The sequence below is a fragment of the Hemicordylus capensis genome, chromosome 2 (assembly GCF_027244095.1).
Source record: "Hemicordylus capensis ecotype Gifberg chromosome 2, rHemCap1.1.pri, whole genome shotgun sequence".
NCBI classification, from domain to species: Eukaryota; Metazoa; Chordata; class Lepidosauria; order Squamata; family Cordylidae; genus Hemicordylus; species Hemicordylus capensis.
In genome coordinates, this window is record NC_069658.1 from 102,415,921 (window position 1) to 102,443,164 (window position 27,244).

A 27,244-nucleotide genomic window follows, 5' to 3' on the forward strand; every position below is an offset into this window, starting at 1 on the left:
GCACGATTCAGCCACTTTTGTATAGCACTGAGGCTGATGTTTTACATCGAAACGTCTTCTATCTTGAACACCTCTGTGTGTGTGTGTGTGTGTATTTGTGCATTAAAGAGGTTAAAAAAAGCTGAAGTAAAAGTTGTTCATTGATCCTGGACTTCAAATTCTAAGGCTTTGGACGTCCCCTTTCCCTTAGCACAGTCATCTGGGGCTAAAGTAGTTAAGGCAATGTCAGCCTATGGGAAATTGTTTCCTTTAGCTTGCTTATACTACTTGACATCAGTGTGTCAGCCATTCATTGTTGAATTGCACTCACAGCTAAATATATCATGAATATGCTAGTCCTAGAATCTATTTTCAATTTCAAGGGTCAACTCTGAAGCATATTGCCTGTAACAGTAACAACTGGTGAGTGCTGCTCTAGAAGGGGTGATGAGGGTGGAAAAATACCGCTTTTGAAGAGTAGGGATGTGCAAACTGACTTGGCCTCGAGCTGGTCTGACATTGAACTGGCCAAGCTTGAGGGCTTGCCCTCAAGCCAGACCAGGCCCGGTTTGGCTCAAAGTCAAGATGAACCCACTGGGCCATCTCTCTGAGATGGTGACAGCCATTCTGGAGGTTGTTGCACATGCCCAATGGCCATCTGCATGGCCTGGGTCATGACCCAGCCACACAGATGGCCATTGGGCATGTACAGCAGCTTCCAATATGGCTGCCACCACCGCAGAGAGGCCAGTAGGGCCAAAAATGGCCTAAAATGGACCAAAAATGACCGGGGTGGTTGTGGGGGGGAGTGGGGACATCAGGATTGGGGACATCAGGGGTGGAGGTGCCTGACCCAGAGTCCCATAGGCAGGCTGCCAAACCCCAATGATCATTCACAGAGGCCAACTACGCAGCAGGGGTGGGGTAGGGTAGGGCAACCTGCCCATGGGACACTGTTGAGCTGCCCCTGCTGTATAGGGCATTTTGGGTATAGATGGCAGGTATGTGTTTCCCCATCCTTACCACTCCCTCTGCAGCAGCGCTCACCAGCCACTACTAAGCTGTACATAGTTCATTTCCCTCATCATGAAATGTCACAGTTGCCAGATATAGGATTTAGGGGATATGGCTTCTAAGATCAGAGCACGTGGCTTCTAGCTAGGCTGAAGTGCTGTTATGTCTCTCTTTTTAAAAGACTAACCACTTGTTTTTAGCGTTCATTCTTCTATAAAACATTAGGCCTATTCCAAGGCTCACTAGTCAACATCCAGAGCAACAAACTGCTTTTGGAAGGATGTTGCACTTGCACAAAACTCCTGCACTAGCTAGCTGAGCTAAGTCCAGAGTTTGTGCTACAGACTAGTGTTGTGCTACTGCAAGCGTGTGTGCAGTTACACAACTGTTGTGCAGCTGTGGCAAACTCTTTTTAAAAATGGGGACAGAATGCTATGGTGAATTTCTTTTATAATAGTTTTATGTGAATAGCGTTCTGTGAATCTCCTGTTTTGCAACTGTTTTTGTCTTGCACAAATCTTGTGCTAGTTACTCCATCAGCAATTCATTGTTCTGGATACTAGTCACTGAAACCAATGGAAAAACTTGTATTTATTTCACTGGGACAAAGTTCACAATTCAAATAAACACTATTCAGGAATATTTTTCTTTAGCTAAAGGGGGAAGTTAAAACTTAAGCTATTTGTAATAAAGTGGCTGGGTTCGCACAGTCATTTGAATCTAGGTTTGTTAGCATGATAGTGTGAACCTTCACCAAGATGGTTTATGGCCAGAGATGAATCAGAGGTTACCACTTTGGTGCGGGTTCACATAATCACACCAATGTCATTAATCCACATTAAACCTTGATTCAAAAGATTGTATGAACCAGGTCTGTAGCTTTCAGATTTAAATAACTATGCTGTTAAAATGGCAAGGGGTTAAAAGGAAATGGTTTTTATTTAAAGAAATTATTAGCAAATGGAAGAAATTTCCAAATCTTAATACACGGTTTCCCATCCTTTAAAACAAACAATAATGTCCTGACCAGAACTGCTGTTTTAAGAGCAGCCAGCAGAGGATGTATTGGTTAAATTAAAACTCTACTTCCTGAATTCTCCGGTCTCGATAACATACTGATAAACACTGCTGTTTCCATTTTCTTTTAGGTTTAATGTGGGATACATTTGTATGTTTGTTACTTCATTATTTAGGCAATTCCTACCCACCTTTTCAAAATATAACACAAATTGTTAGCCACAGCAGAAAGTGGCTAATTTAAAAAAAAAAATCAAACATACAATAACAATCCAAAAATGCAAATACATGTGTTAATTTAGTCACATTTCTTGAAATGTAATATAATATAGAATTATAAACATAACATCAGATGTTTATATTTAGAAGGCTGCTTGAGGCTAAACATAATAACCCCCTGCTAACTGGGCAAAGAGGCACCTTTTACCGTGGTGATTCTCTTTATTTAGCAGGGGGAGAGTAACTGGCCCTAATCACTCCCAGCACAGTACTTCCAGTGACTGTTGCTGGTGTGTGTCTTATGTTTCTTTTTAGAATGTGAGCCCTTTGGGGACAGGGAGCCATCTTATTTGTTTGTTATTTCTCTTTGTAAACCACCCTGAGCCATTATTGGAAGGGTGGTATAGAAATTGAATTATTATTATTATTATTATTATTATTATTATTATTATTATTATTATTATATTATAGAAATTTTAGTGTTAGTCCATCTTTGTGAAGATTCTGGACAGTTTGCATATGATGGATGCCATTCAGATTATTAGCATGCCACAGCTAAATAGAGAGCAGGGATAAGCAAGAGCTTGAATGGGGGTCATGCTAACTAAATTACATAGTGCTTGGCCTTAGCAGAAGGAACATATATGTGTCTAAATGCTAGAATATACTAAGTATACTAACAGACAAGGTTAAATTGTGGTGGGATGCAAAGTTACCTTGGTGTACAGAAGAAGTATACTTCATCAACAAACTCTGAAAATCTATGGAATCTTGGTAATCCCTAACCAATGAAGAGTGAGCAAAAGCTGGGAGGCAGGGGTGGCGGCTGTATCATAGGAAGTCTTCAGGGTTGAAAATTGGCCCATCCTATGTGTACTCAAGAGTGGTGAGTGACAATGTAAACACAGGATGGTCTCTGGTATGTGACACGTATCTTGAAACTTCACTTGAATTGCAAAGCAGTCCAGAGCATTACAGTCTTTATTTAGATCTTAAAAGGTAAAGCACTAACACAAAAACCTTTTGTTGTGATCAGATGACTTGGGGAAACAGAAATTATGCAGTAGATAGGGGTTTCTTCAGTATATAGATAACACACTTTCCTTTCCTTTCCTTTCCTTTCCTTTCCTTTCCAGTTGAGACACTTTAGCCATTTTGCTACACCTACACTGTAAAGCCTTTTGGAGGCATGAAATCAAGCAATTTAGGCTTTCAGAGATTCACCTGAATGATAATTTGCATGTGAAAAAGAGTACCATAAATAACCGCCATAAACTCAAATGTCATATCACCTAAAACCTTCTTCTAACATATTCTTCTCTATCAAATCAGTGTATATGTTTAGCTGTAAGTCAAATGATTTGATGAGACAAAAGTGATGGTGCAGCGGGGAAATGATTGACTGACAAGCAGAAGGTTGCTGGTTCGAATCCCCGCTGGTACTATATCAGGCAGCAGTGATATAGGAAGATGCTGAAAGGCATCATCTCATACTGCGTGGGAGAAGGCAATGGTAAACCAATTTCTTCTGTATACCTTCTGTATACTACCAAAGAAAACCACAGGGCTCTGTGGGCGCCAGGAGTTGAAATTGACTCAATGGCACACTTTACCTTTACCTTAAAGTGATGAACCATGTGGATGTGTATCAGTTCTCAGGCAATCTCTGTCATGTAGAAGCTGTTTCCTGAATATCAATGGTAGACTTAACAGCAGTGGATCTTTTAAAAACATCAGTGATATTGGAATAATGTTCTTCTTTTTTTTTTTTTTGCTTTAAATTTTTATTGATTTTAACAATAACTTGAACATCTCATTACATCCAATTAAACAAGATATTGGAATAATGTTCAGTCTGAATATTAAACCACTATTTCAAGTTTGTGGCCTTGTGTGGAATCAGCACTGCATTTTTTGCAGCATTGTGCAACCATGTGGACATTAAGAATGTTGTTTAAATATTATATTTTAAAGTGCAGCATCAATTTTAAATGAGCATATTAAGAATAATTTCAATTTGTTTCCATGCAAATGTAAAGATAATAATGAGGTAATTCAGTGGCCAAGAAGCTAAATGCCAGGAAGAGACAGACCAGCATTAAGAAACGGAAACAGAGCTTGTCTGAAAACAAAGTACATAATTGAATCTGATTCTGTTATTTGTGGAGTGGAAGCTAGGGAGATGTAGCATTGTATAAATTATTTCCATTTCAGAAACGTACATTCTTTTTTTTTGCGGGGGGCGGGGAGCACAGAGGTACCCTTAATTTCTACTTTTAGGTTCTCCTAAGTACTGGTGTTTTGTAGCGTTGTGTGTTTTGGTTTTTTTTCTGTTTTGTTTTTGGCCCGAATCCAAAACACCCCCATTTTGTTCTTTGTTTGAAATCAGCCAATCTGAAACACCCGAATCCGAATCCGAAACGTTTTGGATTTTAAAAAATGGCCCTGGGGGAAAACTAGTGGGTGGGGGTGGTAGTGCCCAATGGGTGGAAACTACCACCCAAATTTCCGATGAATTGGGCAAAGGGCTGATCTTTGGTGAATTATTGAAGTATAGGATTTTTCCCATAGGGAAGAATGGAGGTTTCAGCAAAAGTATAGCTTCATGTTGGGGGGAAAGGGGTGGCCCAGAGCAGAGTAGGGTGGGTGGTAGTGCCCAGTGGGGGCAAGGAAGCTGCCAGAATTATTTCAAAGGAATTGGGCAGAGGGCTGATTTTTAAAGATGTAATGGAGTTTGCCATCTGTAAAATTCTTCCGCATAAGGAATGATGGACCTCCATAATTCCTGCCCCATAACTGCATTTGGGGGGCACCAGGGTGGCCCAGAGCGAGTGGTGGTGTAGAGCACATAGGGTGCCAACCACCCCATGGGTTGCTAACCCATGGGGTACTGGGTTCTGTTTTTTCTGAGATGTTTTGAGTGTAGATTCAGATTCTCTGGTAGCATATGAGAGTGGATTCATGGTTTGTTGTTGAAAATCTCATATGCTACCAGAGAATCTACACTCAGAACACCTCAGAAACAACAGAACCCAGCACCCCATGGGTTAGCAACCCATGGGGGTGGTTGGCACCCTATGTGCACTACACCACCATTCGCTCCCGGCCACCCTGGTGCTCCCCAGGTGGAGTTATGGGTCTGCTGAAACCTCCATTATTCCCTGGGGGGGGACCTTAAAGAAGCATAAACTTCAACAATTCCTAAGAAATCAGCCCTTTGCCCTATTCCTTTGGAATCTGGGTTGTGGCAGGCACCCCTTGGGGCACTGCCACCCAACCCACTGTTTTGCCCCTCAGGCCCCCTTTCTGTCCAGAATCTGCCCCAAAGACATGTCAACTTCAGAAATTCTTTAAAAATCAGCCCTTTCCCCAATTCCTTTGGAATCTGGGTGGCAGCAGGCACCCATTGGGGCACTACCACCTGAACCACTCTTCTGCCCCCAAAGCCCCCTTTCTGCCCCAAATCCACCCCAAATAACATCAACATCACACATCAACAACAGCAGAGCTCTGGCCAGTGAGGGTAAATACACACTGCACCACTAGCCAATGAGGGTAAAATTTACCCTTAAATTTGCTTAGAAGGAATAAGGAGGCAATTGCCAGCAGATCAGCCCATGCTTTCGCTGGCCAATCTGCGGGCTGGAAGGGCTGGAAATTCAAACAGATGTCAAAACTCAAAATGGAGACTGAAGGAGAAAGACTTTTTGCGATTGCAAAATGGAGTTCCAAAACAGCCGAAACAACAAAACATTTTGTATCCGAAACAGGGACGTTTTGTTTTGGCTACAAAATTTTCTGTTTTGAGCATTGGGTGTTTTGTTTTGGCTACAAAACAGCCAAAATGGCCTGTTTTGTGCACAAAATGTTTTGTATCCGAAACGAAGCGCACATCCCTAGTGTTTTGTCCTTACAAAATAGAATTGTTAAATAATCTTATGAATTCTAAGGATATAAATTTTTCTGTTGGAGTGATTGTCTTCATTATGGAGGTTCTTAGATCTGCTGTTGGTTATAATGGATTGATTGATTAAGTGCCATCAAGTCAGTGTCGACTTTTAGCGACCACATAGATAGATTCTCTCCAAGATGATCTGTCTTCAACTTGGCCTTGGCCTTTAAGGTCTCTCAGTGGTGCATTCATTGCTGCCGAAATCAAGTCCATCCACCTTGTTGCTAGTCATCCTCTTCTTCTCTTTCCTTCAACTTTCCCCAGTATTATGGACTTCTCAAGGGACTTGGGTCTTCGCATAATGAGTCCAAAGTATGATAGTTTGAGCCTGGTCATTTGTGCCTCAAGTGAAAATTCTGGATTGATTTGTGCTATGATCCATTTGTTTGTTTTCCTGGCTGTCCATGGTATCCTCAACAGTCTTCTCCAGCACCAGTGTTCAAAAGCATCAATGCTTTTTCTATATTGCTTCTTCAAAGTCCAGCATTCGCATCCCTAGAATGTCACAGAAAAAACAATTGTCCGAATGATTCTAATTTTTGTAGGTATAGGCACATCATGGCATCTAAATATCCTTTCCAAGGCCTTCATTTCAGCCCTACCAAGTGCTAGCAAAATAATGCTCAAAATAATGTTCAAAATAGCCTGCAGCGTATTTCTTGACTGCTGGATCCTTTACTGTTGATGGTCAATCCTAAAAGGCAGAAGCTATCCACCACTTCAGTGTCTTCATTATCAGTTCTGAGGCTGGTGGCTGTACCTGTAGTTTAGTCGTCTTTACATTTAGCCATAGTATCATTTTTTCCACTGTGCTTCTTGACTTTCACTACTAGAACTTGCAGGTCATCCGCATTCTCAGCTAGCAGAGTAGTGTCATCAGTATAGTGCAGGTTATTGATGTTTCTTCCTCCAGCTTTAAAACCGTGCTCATCTTCTTCCAATCCAGCTTCAGTATAAGCTGGATTGGAAGAAGATGAGCACGGTTTTAAAGTTGGAAGAAGAAACATCAATAACCTGCGCTACGCTGATGACACTACTATGTTAGTTGAGAATGTGCATGGTCTGCAAGCTCTAGTAGTGAAAGTCAAGGAGAACAGTGAAAAAATATGTTCACCGTATAAGCTGAATAAATAAGGAGAAAGTATATAGCCTTGTCTTACTCCTTTGCCGATCTGGAACCAGTCTGTTGCACCATGTTCCATCTGGAACATGGTGAAACCATGTTCATGTTTCACCGTGCTTCCTGTCTGGTGTATACGTTTCTCATGAGAACAATGAGATGTCCATTTTCCTAAGGATATTCTACAACTTGACATGGTTGATGCAATCAAAGGCTTTTATGTAGTCAATGGCTCACATATTGACTTCTTTTTGGTATTCTTTGGCTTTCTCAATTATCCAGAATGCATCAGCAATAATGTCTCTTGTTCCATGAACTTTTCTGAAACCAGCTTGAACATCTGTCATTTCCTGTTCCACATAGGGCTCTAATCTGCACTGGATGATCCTGAGCATTACTTTGCTAGCATGTGAAATTAAAGATATTGTGTGATGGTTTGCACAATTTGTCAAGTCTCCTTTCTTTGGTATTGGTATCTATATTGAGCTTTTCCAGTCTGTTGACCACTGTGTTGTTCTCCAGATTTGCTGACATAGTTTGGTTAGAGCAGTGATTCTCAAACTTGGGTCCGCAGGTGTTATTGGACTTCAACTCCCATAATCCCCAACCAAAGGCCACTGAGGCTGGGGATTATGGGAGTTGAAGTCCAATAACACCTGAGGACCCAAGTTTGAGAATCCCTGGGTTAGAGCCTTGACCAATTCTTCTTCTGTTGCCTGCCACATTTCTATAGCTATTCCATCAATTCCGATAGCCTTCTGACTTGGTAATGATCGGAGTGCTGATCTAACTTCATCTTCCTGTACTAAAGGTTCTTGCAAGCAGGGAGTATCTTCTAGAGTATCTTGGATGTTGACATTCCTGCTGTACAGATCTTCAGTATACTCCTTCCATCTCTGTTAGATCTTCTCTGAATCAGTCATATCTGTCCTTTGGCATCCTTTAACATACCAATTCGAGGTTGGAACCTCCTTCTGAGATCTTTTGGAAAACTTTCCTTGTTTTGTGTGTCTATTTCCATCCTCAAGGTCTTTACATATGTCACTGTGGTTTTGCTCCTTGTCTCTTGTAACAGCTTTCTGAAATTCCCTATTAAATCTCTTCATGAGGTCTTTATCTTTCATGCCTTTGTCTTCTCCTCTTCTTGGCAATTTCCACCATCTATTCTGATATCCATTTTGCTTTCTTCTATTTCTTGGTCTTTGGCAGTCTCTTTTCACATTCATCCTTAACAACTTCTTTGATTTCATTCCACAGTTCCTCTGGTTCCCTATCAATGAGGTTCAGAACTTCAAAGAGGTTCCTGATGTTCTTCTTGAAAATGATGGGTACATTCTCAAGATCATATCATTGAAATTTGATAGCTTTGTTTTTTCCCTTTGGCTTGATTTGGAGCTTGCACATAAGCAGTTCGGGATCTGTTCCAAAATTGGCCACCCTAACTCTTCCACCTCCTAGCACCAATAATGTAGTCAATTTGATTTCTGTGTACTCCATCAGGTGATGTCCATGTGTACAGGCTCTGTTATGGTTGCTTGAGGCATGTGTTAGCAAAGAAGAGATCATTGAATTGGCAGAAACTATTACATTGAAACGATTAAATTATTATCCTGCTTCATTTCTGTTTTCCTAGGTCTGTGTTTTCCTCCTTGCCATTTCCAACTTTGACATTCCAGTCTCCAACCACCAGCATCACATCTTGTTTGCCTGTTCTGTCAATTTCAGACTGAACTTGAGCATAAAACTCATAAACTTCCTCTTCTTCTGCATCAGTCATTGGGGCATAGACTTTAAAAACTGTCATGTTAAAGGGTTGTCCATGAAATCTAATTGATATTAATTGGTCACTGACTGCTCTGTACCCAAGAACTTTCATTGCTATATCCTTCCTGACTATGAAAGCAACACTGTTCCTTCTTTGTTTTTTGCGTCCTGAGTAGTGAACGCTATGATTTTCTGAAAGTGTCCAATTCCAATCCATTTTAATTTGCTGATGCCCAAGGTGTCAATCTGTATTTGATTCATTTCATCTTTCAGTGTGTCATGCTTTCCAGTATTTATGCTTCTTATGTTCCACGTACCCACTGCAATTCTGTCTTTGCAACTTCGGATTTTCTTTTCCCACATGGCAACATCAGCAGCTAGACATCCAAAAGGCTTTAGCCTAACTGCATCATAAACACCATTGGTACTCTGAAAGATCTTCAACTCTTCCTCAGCAGCATGTTGGGTACCATCTGACCTGAGGGGCCCATCATCCAGCACTACAACCATAATCATTCTGTCCTGTCTATCTATGTGGTTTTCCTGGTAAAATACAGGAGTGGTTTTCCCTTGCCTTTGTTGGAGATCAGGGGCGTAGCTAGGGGAGAGAGGGCCTGTGTTCATCTCTCTCTCTGGCGGCCCTCCAGAGTGAGGGAGATAATGAAGAAAATAAGGAGGGATGGAGCTAGAGGGCCCTCAGGAGCTGGGGGCCCATGTACTTTGAACGCTTTCATTCAATTATAGCTACGCCCCGTTGGAGATTCAGTTCCAGATGGCATCGGCCTCTTGCACCAGTAACCCTAATTACCACTAGGGGCACTGGGAGTAGAGATAGATTGTTAGGGTCTCCTTTTCTTTCCTGTTGATCTCTGCCTCTAATCCCACTGAACACATAAGCCAAATCCAGGATCTGGGAAAACAGCTTAAAGACTTGGGAGCAGACCTTAGTGAGGCTGCAATTGTGGGATTCATTTTGAACTCATTGCCTGAGTGAGAGAGTGAGCAGGGAGTGAGAGAGCAAGTGGTGAGGAGGGGAGAGTGACCAAGCAACTAGTGGGGAGGGGGCAAGTGAGCAAGCAAGTGATGAGTGAGCAAGTGGGGTGGGTGAGCGAGCAAGTGGTGGGAAGTGGGTGATCAAGCAGCAAGGAGGGAGGGAGCAAGCAGTGGGGAGGGGGCAGGTGAGCAAGTGAGTGGCAGAGGGGGCGGGTGACCGAGTGAGCATCAGGGAGGGGGTGAGTGAGCGAATGAGTGGTGGGGAGGCAGCGAGTGACTGTGCAGTGGGGAGTGGGTGAGTGAGCGAGCATCAGGGAGGGATGAGTGAGAGAATGAGCAGGGAGTAAGAGAACAAGCAGTGGGGAGGGGGTGAGTGAACGAGCAAGCGGTGGGGAGGGGGTGAGTGAGAGAGTGAGCAGGGGTGAGTGAGCGAGCAGCAGGGAGGGGGTGAGTGAGTGAGTGGCAGGGAGGGGTCAAGTGAGTGAGTGACCATGGAGTGAGTGAGTGAGCAGTGGGAAGGGGGCGAGCGAGCAGTGGGAAGGAGGTGAGTGAGTAAGTGAGCCGCGGGGAGGGGGCAAGTGAGCGAACGAGCGGTGGGGAGGGGGTGGCTAAGAGTAGGTGGCTGACACTGAACAATAATGCAGGGGCTGTGGCAAGGGGCAAGGAGATCAACAAAGTCCTAGTGCACAGATGCTCTGTGTTGGGTCAGCTAATAATACTTATTCCATTAAACTGATAACATTTTTAATTATATTCCCCTGCCTGGTGCTTGTGTGCCACAACTCTTTCAGCTGGATTCTGCAGGACCAGTCAGTCACTATCTTTCATCAAAATATCTCAAAAAGTTGTGTGAAGTTGAAAAGTAATAGGGACTGGTAAAGTACTTCTTCCTCTGCTTCTAATAGGAAGGGTGGAATCAAAGTGTAATATAAAACTGCCAAACCTTGAAGACAGTTTTGAAATTCTTTCTTAAGGCACAGTGATGACTAAATATTCTGCTCCTTTCAATATATTTTTTGAAACATTTGGAAGCAATCCATCCTTTATATTAACATTTTTAGATGTACAAAACACACAAAATGATTTCCCCCCCAAATCTCTACTGCATTACCCACTATATATCAGATTAATCATCCACAGCTTGAGTGGAAATCCTGAACTGCAAAGGTGCCTAATTTATAATAATGTAAATGAATGAGATTCAGTGGTTATTCTCTATTGATTCATGCACATAATTCCCCTTGATGTTATGCAAAACATCAAGGCAAGATGAATCCCTTAAGGTTCGCCTTCAGAAGTACTGCTAATTTGCTTTGTTTACATGCATCAGAAAGGTGAATAAATTATAACCCAAAAATGCTATGGATCTGTCTGTTACCCTATCAAGTCAGTTTAAAGAAAGAGTATCCTGATTTCAATCATTTGGACTTCACCATTATTTGTAATGAGTTGAGAATCAGTAGTGTACATTCCAACAAATTCACCATTTATGCTAAGTTCAGTTGTATGTTTGCAATTAAATGATGAATAATTAAGGGGTTTACCTGCACAAATAAGCAAGTACTTCCATTTTTATTCTCTGTTTGAGTGGGGAAGCTCATATGAGGGCAAATCTATTTTATGAAATGGCAGTTGAGTATATTTCTGTATATTTCAAAGAAATACTATTTGTATATATGATTTTATGCAAGATTATCCCTTTCCCTCCATTTTTCTTTCTGTAGATACATAGGTATATGTGTACGCACACCACCCTTAATTTATGGCAATTATTTAAAAATCCTGAATTCATCACAAAATGACCTTTACCTTATAATTACATTTTAATAATGCCCTTCATCTAAAAAGCTCTGGGCAGTATACAAGATCACTTGTTTTATCCTCACAACAACCTTGTGAGGTAGCTTACTGGGCTGGGAGCTTACTGGCCCAAGGTCACCCAGTGAACTTTGAGGCTGAGCAGGTATTTGAATCTGAGTCTACCACATCAAAGTCCAACATGCTAGCCTTTATACCACACTGGTTCTCTATACTTCTAGAGACATTTTTTTAAAAAAATAATAATTAATTAATTAATTAATTTCTATGCAAACCACTTTGGGAACTTTGGTTGAAAAGTGGTATATAAATATGAATCATATTCATATTCATATATAGGCTGCTTTCGGACATAGCGTGAATCCGTGGGTTGAGGAACTTGAAATTAATTACTGAACCCTCAAGTAATTACTTGAGGTTAGTTACTGAATTGTCCTGCAGATGATCTTTCAGTCTTGGTTGGGCAACCTCTGCTTTCAGGGCAGAAAAGCCTCACCCTATTCCTGGTCCATCAAGGCCACATCCCAGCAAACCTTGTAGCACTCACAGCTTTGTAGCATTGTGGGCTCAGTCTGGCAAGATCAGGGATGGCTTCTAGTACACATGTGTCTCTATGGTCTGCCACTCTCATGAGAGCATGGTCCTTGGGAGAAGGGATGTCATCACACACTATGAGTGATACAGCTGGTGTACTGCTATTAGCGTGGTCCTAATAACTGGTATGGTAACCTTCCCTGGCTTGTGTTGATCTAGTAAGGGGGCTGGGCAGCATCACCCCTCTGGCCTGCACGAGTGTCTTTATGGCCTGTCACTTTCATGAGAGAGTGGTCCTTGGGAGAAGGGACATCATCACATATTATTAGTGATACAGCCCAGATACACCAAAGGGGAAAGGGTGTGGGGGCCCCTTCTCTTACTAATTTGTAAAAAAAAAGAAAGAAAGAAAGAACAGAGCTACTCAAGAATTCCAGGGGCTGCCTTTCAGCGCAGACCTTGGGTATCACTCTCCTGGCATGTGTTTTCTTTGTTGGGGGAAAACCGGGTTGCCTAGTTTGTGGTGCCACTGGAACTCCATGTGCTTGTGCAAATAGTTTTTCATCACTTGATTCATGGAGAACTCTCCACAAGCTGCCTGTCTTGTCATCCCATCCTCCTTTTCTGTAGATTGCCAAAGGGGGGGGGGGGGCGGCATGAGACACAGTGGAAAGTGGGCATTCCACAATGTGTTTTTTTCCTTGACATGCCTTGAAGCTTGGGACGTGGCAAGGCAGCACCCCTGTTGCCTGGCATCAGTTGGAGGAGTGTGGAGACAGCAGAGGATGGGGTAAGTGCTCAGAGAGGTGGGCAGTGAGAAGGGTGGGAGACATAGATCTGAGCTGGTCTGAGCTGCTATCCTTGTGGTTTGGGCAGCAACCATAACACAAAACCCAGGTTATGGCAGCGGCAGAATTCAGATGACACAATGCCACCATCAAACCTCAAGTTGGAGCAGCGAAAACTCACTACAAATTGAAGGTTCAGAATACAGTTTTGGCTCAAAAACCTCGGGTTGCTTTTGTGATGAAATCATCATTTTTCAAAATTGGATGACTACAAAATGGAACTTTTTGGCTTCTTTGGTGTTGTGTGTGAAGATGGCCATAATAAAGTATCATGACACCTTTAAATAAAAGGTATTTAAAATTCATAAGGAGATCCACATATTCATAAGGAGATCCACAAATTCACATATTCATAAGGAGATCCACAAATTCATAAGGAGATCCACACTTCGCAAGTCTCAGGCTTTAGAATGATGTACACAGTGGGGAAATGCTTGACTAACAAGCAGAAGGTTGCCGGTTCAAATCCTGGCAGGTACTATATCGGGTAGCAGCGATATAGGAAGATGCTGAAAGGCATCATCTCATATGGGCAGGAGATGGCAATGGTAAACCCCTTCTGTATTCTACCAAAGACAACCACAGTGCTCTGTGGGCACCAGGAGTTGAAATCACCTTGACGGCACATTTTACTTACATACAACTGCATGTCAGTCAGGAGGAGAGTAGCTATAATTGAGTGGATGGGTTCAAAGAACTCAGGCCCCACAGCTCCTGAGGCCCGCCCCCCCCGGCCAGGTCCACACCTCCCTATTTTCATTATCTCCCTATTTCCGAGGGGCCGCCAGGGAGAAGGGTGAACATGGGCCCCTTCTCCCCTAGCTACGCCCCTGATGTCAGTTGTGGGCTCATGAAGAAATGGGTTACTAAAAAAGCCACTGCTGTTCTTGCCAATGTGATATGAATATATTGATAGAGGGATTCTCTATCAATATCATTATATATATAATTATAAATCATTAAGAGTAACTGGTTAATTCATTTCTTCAAGTCTTCCAGGGAGCAATGTTAAACTTTAAAGGTATTAGAGGTAAATATGCCCATGTTACGTTGATCAGCTGTGGAAAGAGGTCTGCTCTGTGTTAGAGCAACTCTGAGGCTATGCATTTAGATAGTGGAGTGAAACATATTATTCTGAGCTGCAGAGAAGCAATAATGGCGTGGGGAAATACAGCTAAAGTGCTGAGCTTCCTTTTGGCCTAGTGACTGGCTATCATGTGATACATCTAACTTTTCTTTCTTTCTATGAAGTGCAGGGGCAGAGGTGATAGTCACAGACAGTGAATGATCAGGGTTGCCGCCTTGCTCACCTTCCCTGCTGCTACCTTACCTGCCCATGCTATCGTTGGCTGCAGAAACTGACTAGGGCAGTTTTAAGAGAGGGCAGGAGAGGATCCATGCATAGAGCTGCAACATTTTGCTTTCTCCTAAGCCATTTCCCAAATGAACACTGTCACAAGCTCCTCAAAGTGATTTCATTCTCTGTGAAGGGGTACAGATTTTGTAAAACCAATAATTCACCTTTCATTCAAAGAATTCAAATTCAAAACCTGTCTCTACCAAATATATGTGTTTGTGGTTTGATCTCAGAAATCTACATCAAAATGTCCACAAACTCTACTAAATTTGGAAATGTCTCTTCCAAAGGATGCAGAATTTGCAAGATAGATTATAAAGATTATTTTTTTAGTGGTAGTGAAATTAAGGAACAATAGATTTGGAATATTCTGTAACCCCTCAAGTTTAAAGTGCCAATGTGAGGTTTTAAGTTGCAGGATGTAGCTATTTTCAGAGGAAAATATGTATTTTAGCTGAGCAGGGGTGGCTTGCTCATCAATGAGATGAAGTGAGGCAATGGCCTCAAACTGCACTATGGAATGATGAGCGAGGACATCCTGCCCCCACCACCCCCAGGCACCCTCAGCCATCTCCTCGACTGCCGCTGCCTATCACTGCTTCCTAGCTCCTCACAGTACCACCTCTCACATATGCCAACTGCCAAATCTGAGCATCTGAGGATTTAAATGGAAGGATGGTGAGGGAAGGAGCTGGTGATAAGAAGCTCTGTTTCAGGTGGCAGTTAGCAAGGAAGGTGACTCTGCAAGAATGGAATTTCTAATCCATCCCTCATACCACTGTTGCTGCTTCTGCTCCACCTTTTCCAGACATAGTTGCTGTGTTATGATGGAGACAGCCTGGCCCATTTCCAGCCCACATGCCGCTTCCTGTTTACTCTCTTTCCTTCCCTGTCTAATCGTTGGAAAGGAGGAGGAACTTCCCTTCCTTCAACAGAAAAGTGAGAGAGCAACAGGAAGGAAATGGGAAGGAAGTGGGTGATAGGCAGTAAAGGTGAGCAGCTTCTGATTATATACCATCACATTCTCTGCTGCATGTCTCCATGTCTGTGACTGACACAACACCAGTCTTGACAGCAGCAAAAAGAAAAAGAAAAAAAGGGGGGGGGGAGAAAAAGAAAAAGAAAAAGAAGAAAAAGAAAAAGAAAAGATAGTATCCGGCCTTGGTTCAGGAACCAAATCCCAATTTATACAATTGTTTTCTATGGGAAAAATAGGTTCCATGCTAAAATGTAAGTTAAGTTTTCAGGAACCAATTGTGTCGTAAGTCTGAGGACTTCCTGTAATCTGGACCTTTCATTGTAAGGGCATAAGAACATAAGAACAGCCCTGCTGGATCAGGCCCAAGGCCCATCTAATTCAGCATCCTGTTTCATACAGTGAGCCACCAGGTGCCGCTGGGAAGCCCACAGGCAAGAGCTGAGGGCATGCCTTCTCTCCTGCTGTTAGTCCCCTACAACTGATATTCAGAGGCTTCCTGCCTCTGAGGCTGGAGGGATAAAATTTTCTTTCTGTCAGCTTTCTCCACAGAATGCATGATTTTATAGACTTCTATCATGTCACCCTTCAGTCATCTTTTTTTCTAAAGGAAAAAGCCCTAGGTGTTGTAGCCTTACCTCATAAGGAATTTGCTCTAGGCCCCTGTTCATCTTGGTTGCCCTCTTCTGCACCTTTTCCAGTTCTACAATGTCCTTCTTAAAGTGTGGCGTATGCAGTACTCCAAGTGTGGCTGCACCATAGTTTTGTAAAAGGGCATTTTAATATTAGCAGTTTTATTTTTCAGTCCCCTTCCTAATGATTCCTAGCATGGAACTGGCATTTTTCACAGCTGCCGCACATTGATCCCTCCAATCTGGACAACTATAGATCTGTCTCTAACCTTCTCTTTTTGGGCAAGGTGATAGAGCGGGTGGTGGCGTCCCAGCTGCAGAGGATCTGGATGAGATGGATTATCTGTACCCTTTTCAATCTGGCTTCCGCCCTGGATATGGGACTGAAACTGCCTTGGTCGCTCGAGCGGATGACCTACGCCAGGAACTAGACAAGGGGAGTGCGTCCCTCTTGGTTCTGCTGGACGTCTCAGCGGCATTCAATACCATCGACCATGGTATCCTTCTGGACTGCCTCTCAAGTATGGGAATCAGAGGTACTGCTTTGGAGTGGCTCTGGTCCTTTCTTGGGGGGAGGGTCCAGAAGGTGGTGTTGGAGGACTATTGCTCAGCTCCGTGGCCTTTGGCCTGTGGTGTCCCACAGGGTTTGGTTTTGTCCCCCATGCTGTTCAACATCTAAATGAAACCACTGGGAGAGGTCATCTGGGACTTGGACTGAGTTGTCAGCAATATGCAGATGACACTCAGCTCTATCTCTCCTTGGCACCTGATCCTAGGGAGGCAGTGGATGTCCTGAATTGGGGGCTGGAGGCCATGATATGTTCGATGTGGGCTAATAAACTGAGACTGAATCCAGAAAAGATGGAGGTAATGTTGGTCAGTAGTAGAGCCAATCAGGATAAGGAGATTTTACCAGTACTGGATGGGGCTGCACTCCTCTTGAAGGAGCAAGTACACAGCCTGGGGGTATTGCTGGACCCAGTTTTGCTTTTGGAAGCTCAAGTGGAGGCGGTGGCCAGGGGTGCCTTTGCACGTTTTCGGCTAGTGCACCAGCTGCATCCCTTTCTCGAGAAGGCAGATCTGGCCACTGTTACCTACGCCTTAGTCACATCACAGCTGGATTACTGTAATGCACTCTACATGGGGCTGCCCTTGAAGAATTTTTGGAAACTGCAGTTAGTGCAAAATGTGGCAGCTAGGATTTTATCCGGAGATGCCTGCTGGGATCACATCACACCGATTTTGAAAGAGCCGCACTGGCTGCTAGTTTATTTTCGGGTCCAATTCAAGGTGCTGTTTTTGACCTTTAAAGCCCTTAATGGTTTGGGCCCTGGATACCTGAGGGACCGCCGGCTCCCAAGGGTTGCTGACCTCTTGTTAAGGTCATCTGAGGGGGCTCTGCTCATGGTTGCCGAAAATGAGGGAGGCTTGGCTGTTGTGCACAAGGTCCAGGGCCTTCTCTGTTGCTGCCCCCAGACTCTGGAATGCTCTCCTGGTGGCTATTCGCTCCTTGGTCTCCATCACAGCTTCTAGAAAGCATGTGAAAATTTGGCTTTATACCCAGGCTTGTCTCCTTTGCTGCTTCTTTGTATTTTGTATGGTTATTTTATGCATGTATTTTTAAATCTTTTTAGTTGATCTCAGTTTTTATTTTTTAGCTTAATTTTTTAATTGTGTAATTTTTATAGTCTTGTTTTAATTTTCCTATGTGAACTGCCTTGGGATTGTTTTAATGAAAGGCAGTATACACATTTAACAATAAATAAATAAAATAAAATAAAATTGAATCAATGGTTTCAATGAGCTATCCACCATGACCCCAAGATCCCTCTCCTGATCAGTCACTGACAGCTCAGACCCCATCAGCGTATATGTGAAGTTGGTTTTTTTTTTGCCCCAATCTGCATCACTTTACACTTGCCAACATTGAACCGCATTTGCCATTTTGTTGCCCACTCCTCCAGTTTGGAAATATCCTTTTGGAGCGCCTCACAGTCTCTTTTGATTTTCACTAGCTTAATTAGTTTGGTGTCATCTGCAAATTTGGCCGCCTCGCTGCTTACCCCAACTTCTAGATCATGTATGAATAAATTAGAAAGCACCGATCCCAGTACAGATCCCTGAGGGACCCCACTTCTTACTATCCTCCATTTAGGGAACTGTCCATTTCTACCTACTCTCTGTTTCCTGTCCTTCAACCATTACCAATCCACACATGTACTCGCCCCCTTATCCCATGTCTGCTAAGTTTCCCCTCAAGAGTATTTGATGAGGAACTTTGTTGAAATCTTTTGGAAGTCCAGGTATACTATGTCAACCAGATCACCTTTATCCACACCTGTTGATACTCTCAAAGAACTCCAAAAAGTTGGTGAGGCAAGATTTCCTTTTGAAGAAGCCATGCTGCTTCTCCCTCAGCAGGGCCTGTTCTTCTATGTGCTTTACAATTTATTCTTGAGAATGCTTTCCATCAGTTTGCCTGGAACAGATGTTAAGCTAACCGGTCTGTAATTTCCTGGATCCCCCTGGATCCCTTTTTGTTACATTGGCTACTTTTCAGTCCTCCATTACAGTGCCTAATAGTAGGGATAAGTTATATATTTTTGCAAGGAGGCTGGCAATTTCACATTTGAGTTCTTTAAGGACACTTGGGTGGATGCCATCTGGCCATGGCAATTTGTTGTTGTTTAATTTTTCCAGACAGTTTAGAACAGGGTTTCTCAACGTGTGGGTCCCCAGATGTTATTGGACTTCAACTCCCATAATCCCCACCCCCAATGACCTTTGGTTGGGAATTATGGGAGTTGAAGTCCAATTACATCTGGGGACCCACACGTTGAGAATCCCTGGTTTAGAACATCATCTCTTGTCACCTCTATCTGACTCAGTTCTTTAGCCTCTGTCCCTGAGAAGCCCGGTTCAGGGACACATATATGCTTAGTATCTTCTGCCGTGAAAACAGATGCAAAGAACCCATTTAGCTTTTCTGCAATCTCCATATCCTCCTTAATAATCCCTTTCACTCCCTCATTATCCAACAGTCCAACCATCTCCCTGGCAGGTTTGCTGCTTCTGATATACTTACAGAAGTTTTTGTTATTCCCCTTGATGCTTTATGCTAATATTCCTCAAGATCCTATCTATCTATCTATCTATCTATCTATCTATCTATCTATCTATCTATCTTCTATCAATCATATTTTTCTATTGCCTGATATGTAAATCTCTAGGTGGTGTACAAATTTTAATATTAAAAATCACAGGGTAAAATACATAAAACACAGTAAAAATAATATAAAACAAATAATTAATATTATTAAAGTTCTAATTTAATAATTAGGGAGGAGAACGGGTCTTGTGGTAGCAAGCATGACTTATCCCCTTAGCTAAGCAGGGTCCACCCTGGTTGCATTTGAATGGGAGACTTGAAGTGTGAGCACTGTAAGATTTCCCCCTCAGGGGATGGAGCCACTCTGGGAAGAGCAGAAGGTTTCAAGTTCCCTCTCTGGCTTCTCCAAGATAGGGCTGAGAGAGATTCCTGCCTGCAACCTTGGAGAAGATGCTGCCAGTCTGTGAAGACAATACTGAGCTAGATAGACCATTGGTCTGACTCAGTGTATGGTAGCTTCCTTTGTTCTTATGACCACATTATTTCTATACTAAAAGAAATACATTGGCTACCAATAAGCTTCCAGGCAAAATACAAGGTGCTGCTTATAACCTATAAAGCCCTAAACAGCTTAAGCTCAGGGTATTTAAGAGAATGAGGCAGTTCCCATGATCAGTGGGAGCCGCCTGGAGAGAGTTAGTGGGGAGAGTGGGCTTAGCCCGCTCTCCCTGCACATGAGCAGACAGTCTGCTCTGGGTGGCCACAGCAGCTGCCCACACAACTGCCAGCTCCATCACGGACCCAGCGGGGAATGGGGAGTTTGGGGGCCACGCTGCCCCCGGAAGCTCCTGCATGCCCTGCATGAGCACACAGGGCATGCTGGGGAGACCCCTGAGCCGAGAGGCTGCTTTTCAGCCTCCCTGTCAGGGGTCTCCTTGTGAGTAGCCACGGCGTGGAGCCGTAGCGTGGCAACTCACAAGCAGAAAAGCAGGTTTGCTCACTCTGCAAACCCAGTTTAACTGCTGGGCTATTTCAGCAGGTGAACCGCTTAAGAACCACCGGGTTCACAGCTGAGCCCAGTGGTTCTCACGATGGGAGGAAATCGGACTAGCCTCCGCTAGCCTGATTTCCTCCCATTGTGTGAATAGCCTCAATGTCTTCTTCACAATGAGTCTCATCGGCCATTGAAATCATCTGGAGAGGTTTGTATGCGGTTGCCAGCAGCTCATCTGGTGGCTACACAGGGATGGGCCTTCTCTGTTGCCACCCTGAGACTTTGGAATGCACTCCCTGCTGAAATAAGAGCCTCTCCATCTTTTAAAAAGTCTTAAAAGACACATTTATTCACCCAAGCTTTTTAACTAGACTTGTGGTTTTAAATTGTTTTAAGGTTTTAATTTCAGTTTTTATTTGTTTTATTTTGCTTTAAAACGCCCAGAGATGGAAATCTGGGGTCACAAACATAACATAACATAACATAACATAACATAACATAACATAACATAACATAACATAACATAACATAACATAACATAACATAACATAACATAAACAAACAACCTTTAAATACCAGTTGCAGGGGAGAAATAGCAAGAGAGAGGGCATGCCTTCACCTCTTGCCTGTGAGCTTCTCAGAGGCAACTGGTGGACCACTGTGTGAAACAGGATGCTGGACTATATAGGCTTTGTGCCTAATCCATCAGGGCTGTTCTTATGATATTACAGAACCATAGATGCTTTGGTATACACACTCGTTTCTTTTGTCCTCTCATAATTCCTAGTGGAAAAGATTTTGTAGGCTTTTGAACTTCAACTTCAACAAAGCTGTTGATTAAAACCTGTTTCATTAGTGACCATTGAGTGATTGAAAATATGAGTGTACACACCACAAAGAATCAGGGGCATTGCTAGGTAATTAAAAGATTTGGGGCCCTAGACTTTTGATAATTAAACTCAACCATACTGCCTCCCAAGAATAATTACTTCTTTTTTAAAGTCTCTAATATTATAATAGAGCACATATGTAGGTGGAGAGAGCTAAGGGAGGCTAGGAGCTCTCTCCCGTGCTCTGTGCAAGTGCCTCCACTGCTGTACTTCTTTTCTGGAAGAGGTCGTGGTGGAGGTAGATGGCTGAAGAGATTCCGGACTCTGAATTCACTGAGCAATTCACTCATCAAACTGCTTCATCAAACTGGGTGTTAAGCAAAGCAAAAAGAGGGTGGAGGGAACTTGCATGTTGTTGCAGCCCATCTGCAGTTTACCAGCCTTAAAATGGAGCTTAGGAGGAGTAAATATTCAGACTTAATCTTACAAGGTGCTAGCTACTGATTTCAGAATGCACACTAGGCTTCTGGAACAAACAACAATGACTATTCCCCCATCTTTAGGAAATATAAAATCTAGAGCTGTGTTCAGATGTTCAAAAATAATGCCCGGTCCATAAATCCCACCCAGCCTACCAATCATGGAAATGAGCATGAACACACTTAGGGTGTTAGTCTCTTCAGATGAACATCCAAAGTGTGAGAAGCCTGGACGGGAGGATGATTGATGTGCCAGTGATGTACCGGGATGGGATTTATGGACTTATTTCCAGCAATCTACCCATGTTCATCAGTATTAATTTTGAACACCTAAACAGAGCTCAGCAGTTACTTTGTTCTGTATCCAGAACCTGATTACCTACCCTTGTGTTGTGTGTACTGGAGAATGCTACAATTTGCAATACAGAAGAGGGATGATGAGGTGGGAGGAAAATGATTTCCTATCACATGCAGTTGGGACTTTAATCTTTGGTAAATTAAATGCCTTACAATCACTAGGTAACACTACTCAATCCAGTTACTACTGACTGTGTAACTCATGCAATACCTAAATAAATAATCAGCTTTGCTAATATAAAAACTACTATGTTACTCTCTTATTTTTGTTCTCTTACAAGTGGCCTGTGTGCTTTGATTAGTGCTGCCTGAGGTCAGAACAGAGTAACTGCTAGAATTTCTATTTTATGGGCAGCATCCAGATTATGTTAGTAATGATGAAGTCCAATTGCTTAGTCATGATTAACAAATTTGGATGCTGCCCAATTGCATGGTGGTTGGTTCCAATAAAGATATTACTAGAAGTGGCCTTCAAATTTTTCTAATGGACCAGGGATGTAACAAGGCTGGAGTGGGCCCAGAGACAAAATTTTAAAACGGGCCCCTCGCTGACACACACACACACACACACACACACACACACACACACACACACACACACACACTCTTCACACGTGACTTGCCTCTGGGGGGCCCCTCAAGGCATGGGGGCCCTCAGGCAGTCGCCTCCCCTTGCCTAATAGTAGTTACGCCCATGTAATGGACCAATGTGGCTAGCTATGATTTTGTGGACAGTTTGGATCACAGTAAGCACATTTAGATCAGGTGCCTGTAAGCTCCACTCCACTTCTATTGTAATCTTGTAGCAAGGAAAGTAGTTTAGGATGAAATTTTTGCTCCTTCCAGAGACCATTTCTGACATTTATGTTATTGAGAGGGTAACAAAAACCAGACAGATAAAGATGGATCTCTCTCCCTTTATTTTAGTGGGGTTGTGTGTGCAGCAATTAAAATTTCCAGTTCAAGGAGTTCTCAGAACATAAGCATATTGTCTGGTAGAACAAATTGTTTCAGATAGCCAGCTCAATAACATGATCTCCAGAATATCAAGCACTACTAATCCAAGTGGGAGTGATGTAGATCCTCCTGAAAAGGTTTGCTAATAAGGAAACAAATGCTCTGGAGTGTTGCTGTAATATCTTCAATGAACTGTAAAATAATGCAAGTGAGAGAGAAAATTCCCAAGGCCTTGAAACACATGAAGTTTATACATGATTATATGCTGTTAATTTATATACAATTACCTGCTTATTAATTTAAATGCTACTAATATAGCCAATGTATATATGCCAATGTTCAATTTTTGTTTTCTAGTAGCTTGTGGTGGCATGGCAAAAATAAGCAGATTTATATAGAAAGGCTCTGTTCACAAACAGCTTTGGAACAGGCACCAGGTAGCTACATTTCAAGTGGTCATCATGCCACTCTTTGTTGACATGAATTAGGTCAGTTTCCATGCTGAAGTGCAGCTTGGGGGAGGATGGCAATTTGTTGATTTAATACTTAAGCTAGTTCATAATTAGGAGGAGAAATAAACAAAGACTGTTACTGATAAAGCAATGAGAAGCACCAGATATGGTTTGTTCTTTATACCGTACAATCTGTATTGATTAACCTTTACTGGAAAAGACACGTTTTATTACCTGGCATCAGTTCAGATCTTTAAGCTTTTGCATTTCAGGTCAACTCTTTGTAAAAAAACCACCCTAATCCATATTAAAAATAATATCCATCATGATGATAGGAGGGATGTATGTGGTGAAGGGAGGGGTTGTATACTGCAGAAACTTGGTGTGTGTGTGTGTGTAATATGAAATGCATTTTGGTTTGGTTCTTAATGAAAGCTGTCTCATCCCATGTCAGGGTTGAAAGAGGAGATGCACACATAACTGCATATATGTGGGTCCAAAAATTACAAATCAGTTAATCCTGCCCCATAGATCTCAATTGGAGTTTTTGAAAGCTGATTCAGTCCTACATGCATGGTCCCATCACTTTATACATCCCCTCTAGGCTCCATTTCTTGCCATCCTTTTTGCTGAGTAAACCGCTCTGAGGACTTTTTGTTGAAAACAAAAGTAGTCTCTCTCTCTCTCTCTCTCTCTGTGTGTGTACACACACACTCACGTGCTCCATTATCATTATAATGGAGTGATATCACTATCCATATGGGCTGCATTCTGACCCACTGCACTCAGTGTCTTCAAGGCAGTGCTACCTATCACGGGGTGCAGTAAAGTTAAGAGGTTACCAGGACATGCAAAATTATATTTGTTTTATTTATTTATAGCTAGATTTCTATACTGCCTTTCATAAATTTATCCCAAGGCAGTTTACAAGGTTAAAATAAAACCCATAAAACCTAGATTCTCACTGTCCAGAATACACAACAATAACATCCATAAAATGTAGATTCTCACTGTCCAGAAAGGGACACAGCTGGCATATGAACTGAAGCTGGCAAAATTCACTCTGGCCTATTCATCTGGGAGCCCAGATTCATCTGGGATCCACCATTAATCTGGGAATCCAGGAGAAGGCTCTGATCGCAGAATATCTCCAGTCCATGAACATATTTCTTTAGGAAAATTGTGACCACATCTAGGACAGGCACATTTATCTTCTCAGTTAATGGACCACCTACTGTTTCTGAGGATTGCATTCTCACAGCTACAACAGCTAGGATTCTTACACATAGATGCTGAGATTTGAAAGGAACATTTATTGACAAGAAAAAAACAACAACCCTCCAATGACAAGTCATGATGAAGAAATACATAACAGAAAAGGAAAGCAATTTTATTGTACCGCATGTACCTTTTATTATATATTTTTAAATTGCATAGAACATATAATCAGGCAGAACAGTTTGTATAACTTAATTTTTTTCACTTCCTGTATCAATCAAAGTTAATGTAATATAAATGAAGCCTTATTGTATATCACTGATTTCTGGGATGAACATCACAATAACTTCTATATCAAGCCCATGACAGGTACATAGTGCTGTTCCAAAGCATATTTAACATATAGCAAACTGGGATATGTTGGCCCTCTTCTTCCCTTGGAAATGGAAAGCTCATTATCTTGGCAATATCATGAGTTACTTATAACCATATAATTTATTTGCCCAGTTAATAAAATGGGAATGCTTTTGAATACTTGGCTGCATCTGGTGTTGAGAAGATAAAGGGCCACTTTACAAAATAACTTTTATGTAAGAATGTGTACATAATTACTTTTGATAATCCCATATATGGCTCATCACATGCAATAACATATAAGAAATATTTACACCGTTTCTCACCCAGAAACGATTTCTGTGTAAAATTATGCAATATTGTCAGCTGTTCCTAACGTCATTACTTGTCGTTACTCTGTGTGTGTGGTGGTGGGGGGTACTGCCGTAAAAATCTAAAAGTAAACCGTTTGTCACTCGAAGGCTGCAGTCTTCGACATATTTACTTCGAAATTACATTGAAATCAATAGGATTCGCTTCCTAGTAAACACGGTGAGGACGGGGCTATAATATATGGCAAGCCTCAGTTTCTCATCCTTGAAAGAACGATTACATGGAAGCAACACGTGTATCAGAAGACACTTAAAAACAAACTTCCGTGGAGTTCTTTAAATCAAGCTGTCATCCCTCCCTGAGCAGAAGCACCCCAAAATCTGTCAAAAGGTCCACTCCCTGTCCAGACAGCACTCCTACTTATTAGGCACGACCCCCACACGAAGCCTCTGCAGTGCCTTCATTTAGACGAGGAGAGGAGGGGGGAGGAGGAGGCGAGCGAGTCCTTCTCTCCCCCTTTGCTGCAGATCTCTGCATCCGCTCACGCTGTCCTCACTTTTGGGCGCTGTCCATGGTTGCAGCAATTGCCTGCGTGACGTCAACCCGCCCGAGAGCCTCTGCGATTGGTGGAGGGGCTCGGCCGGCCTGTGGACTCGCGTAAACTCTTCCTCTCTATCCCCTCATCACGCCTTGGGCAACCGAGACCCACTTTGCCTAAATAGGGAGAGCGGGCTGCAGGCAGCGCTGGTCTGCTGGGAGACGAAGCAGCAGAAGAGGCAGCAAGAGCACTAATACTAGCTGCAGGAGGCAGGAGCCGCCCTGCAGAAGCAGCCCAGGGCTCTGGCATGGGACTTTGCTCTGGCTGATCAGAACCTGCGCAGGGCCAACAAACAACATGGAAGAATATTTGCAGCACACCAAAACCAGACTGGTAAGTTCCGAAGGCAGAAAAGGGTAACTCTGAAGGTGTTGGTTACTCTGGGAGCTTGTGTCTGTAGATCTGGTTTGTTTCAAAAACAACAAAAAACTCTTGGAAGGCATCCAAACGACCTCGTGTGAATCGGCACACCTTATTCAAATTGTAATAAATAATAACAGTGTGATCATAGCAAATAATTACTTTGAGTGCTTTTGTTGGAAACTGCAAATCCACTATGATTGGTGGGATCCAGTACTTCAACGTTCAGCACATGAAAAACATGTCCACATGGAAAATAGCAGTGAAATTCCCCCTTCAAGAAATAGCTTGTATTTAGCTGTAAAGCACCCCTATAGCTGACAAATTTAAGTGTCAGTCATTTTAGAAATCCACAGAAGTTTCACTCAAAGTTTAATGAGGTATTCGACCTACATTCTATATTCAAGAAAATAAAATAATGCATGGAACTCTGCACAAGTTATCTTTTGTTCTGTTTTTGAGATACCAGGCCATGTTGGTAGAATGTCTATTGCAAGAGAAGTTCTGTCAATTTTGGATAACATAGAATATGAAAAATGTAAATTTTCACATATGTACATACATTCTAGTGTAACTTCTTGGCTGTCAAACATTACTTTAGCTCCAAGGCTTAAGTTAAAACAAATGAAGTGTTGCCCAACTTAGTTATGTGACAATCTGTTTCTTTTTAGGATGGTCATGTAATTTTTAATTGAAGTGAAAACCCAGTCAGTAATATACTAATGAAAAGCCACTAGGCCAGTTTCCTTAAATCTGTTCATTTTAGCTGTTTCAACTAAGACAGAAGCTGATGATATGTTTTAACTATTGTTTAAAACTACATTTCCAAATGTTTCCAGCAGTTAAGTGCTAGTTAGAATTAGTTTTGAGTATAATTGGACTACTTTTCATGTAGTAATCTTTGGTTATTTGGTTACACAGTTATTTATAACTGTGTAAATAGAGATAATGTTCATTAAATTCATCTTGACTCAGTTCTGTATATATATATATATATATAT

At 42.3% G+C, this 27,244-nt stretch overlaps 1 protein-coding gene across 12 annotated transcripts in view; it reads left to right on the forward strand.

The window, feature by feature from the left end:
• PRUNE2 (prune homolog 2 with BCH domain) overlaps positions 1-27,244 on the forward strand; it is a 279,200-nt gene that overhangs the window by 45,118 nt on the left and 206,838 nt on the right. For 11 of the 12 annotated variants that reach the window (XR_008315441.1, XR_008315442.1, XM_053292137.1 and 8 more), the window contains exon 1: positions 25,932-26,216. The exons of the other annotated variant lie outside the window; for it this stretch is intronic. Coding sequence is in view for 9 of the 11 variants with exons in the window: in XM_053292137.1 (XP_053148112.1) it covers positions 26,181-26,216 (36 nt within the window). In the remaining 2 variants the exon portion in view is untranslated. Of the gene's footprint in view, positions 1-25,931; positions 26,217-27,244 lie in introns of those variants that run through there. 12 annotated transcript variants of the gene reach the window in all.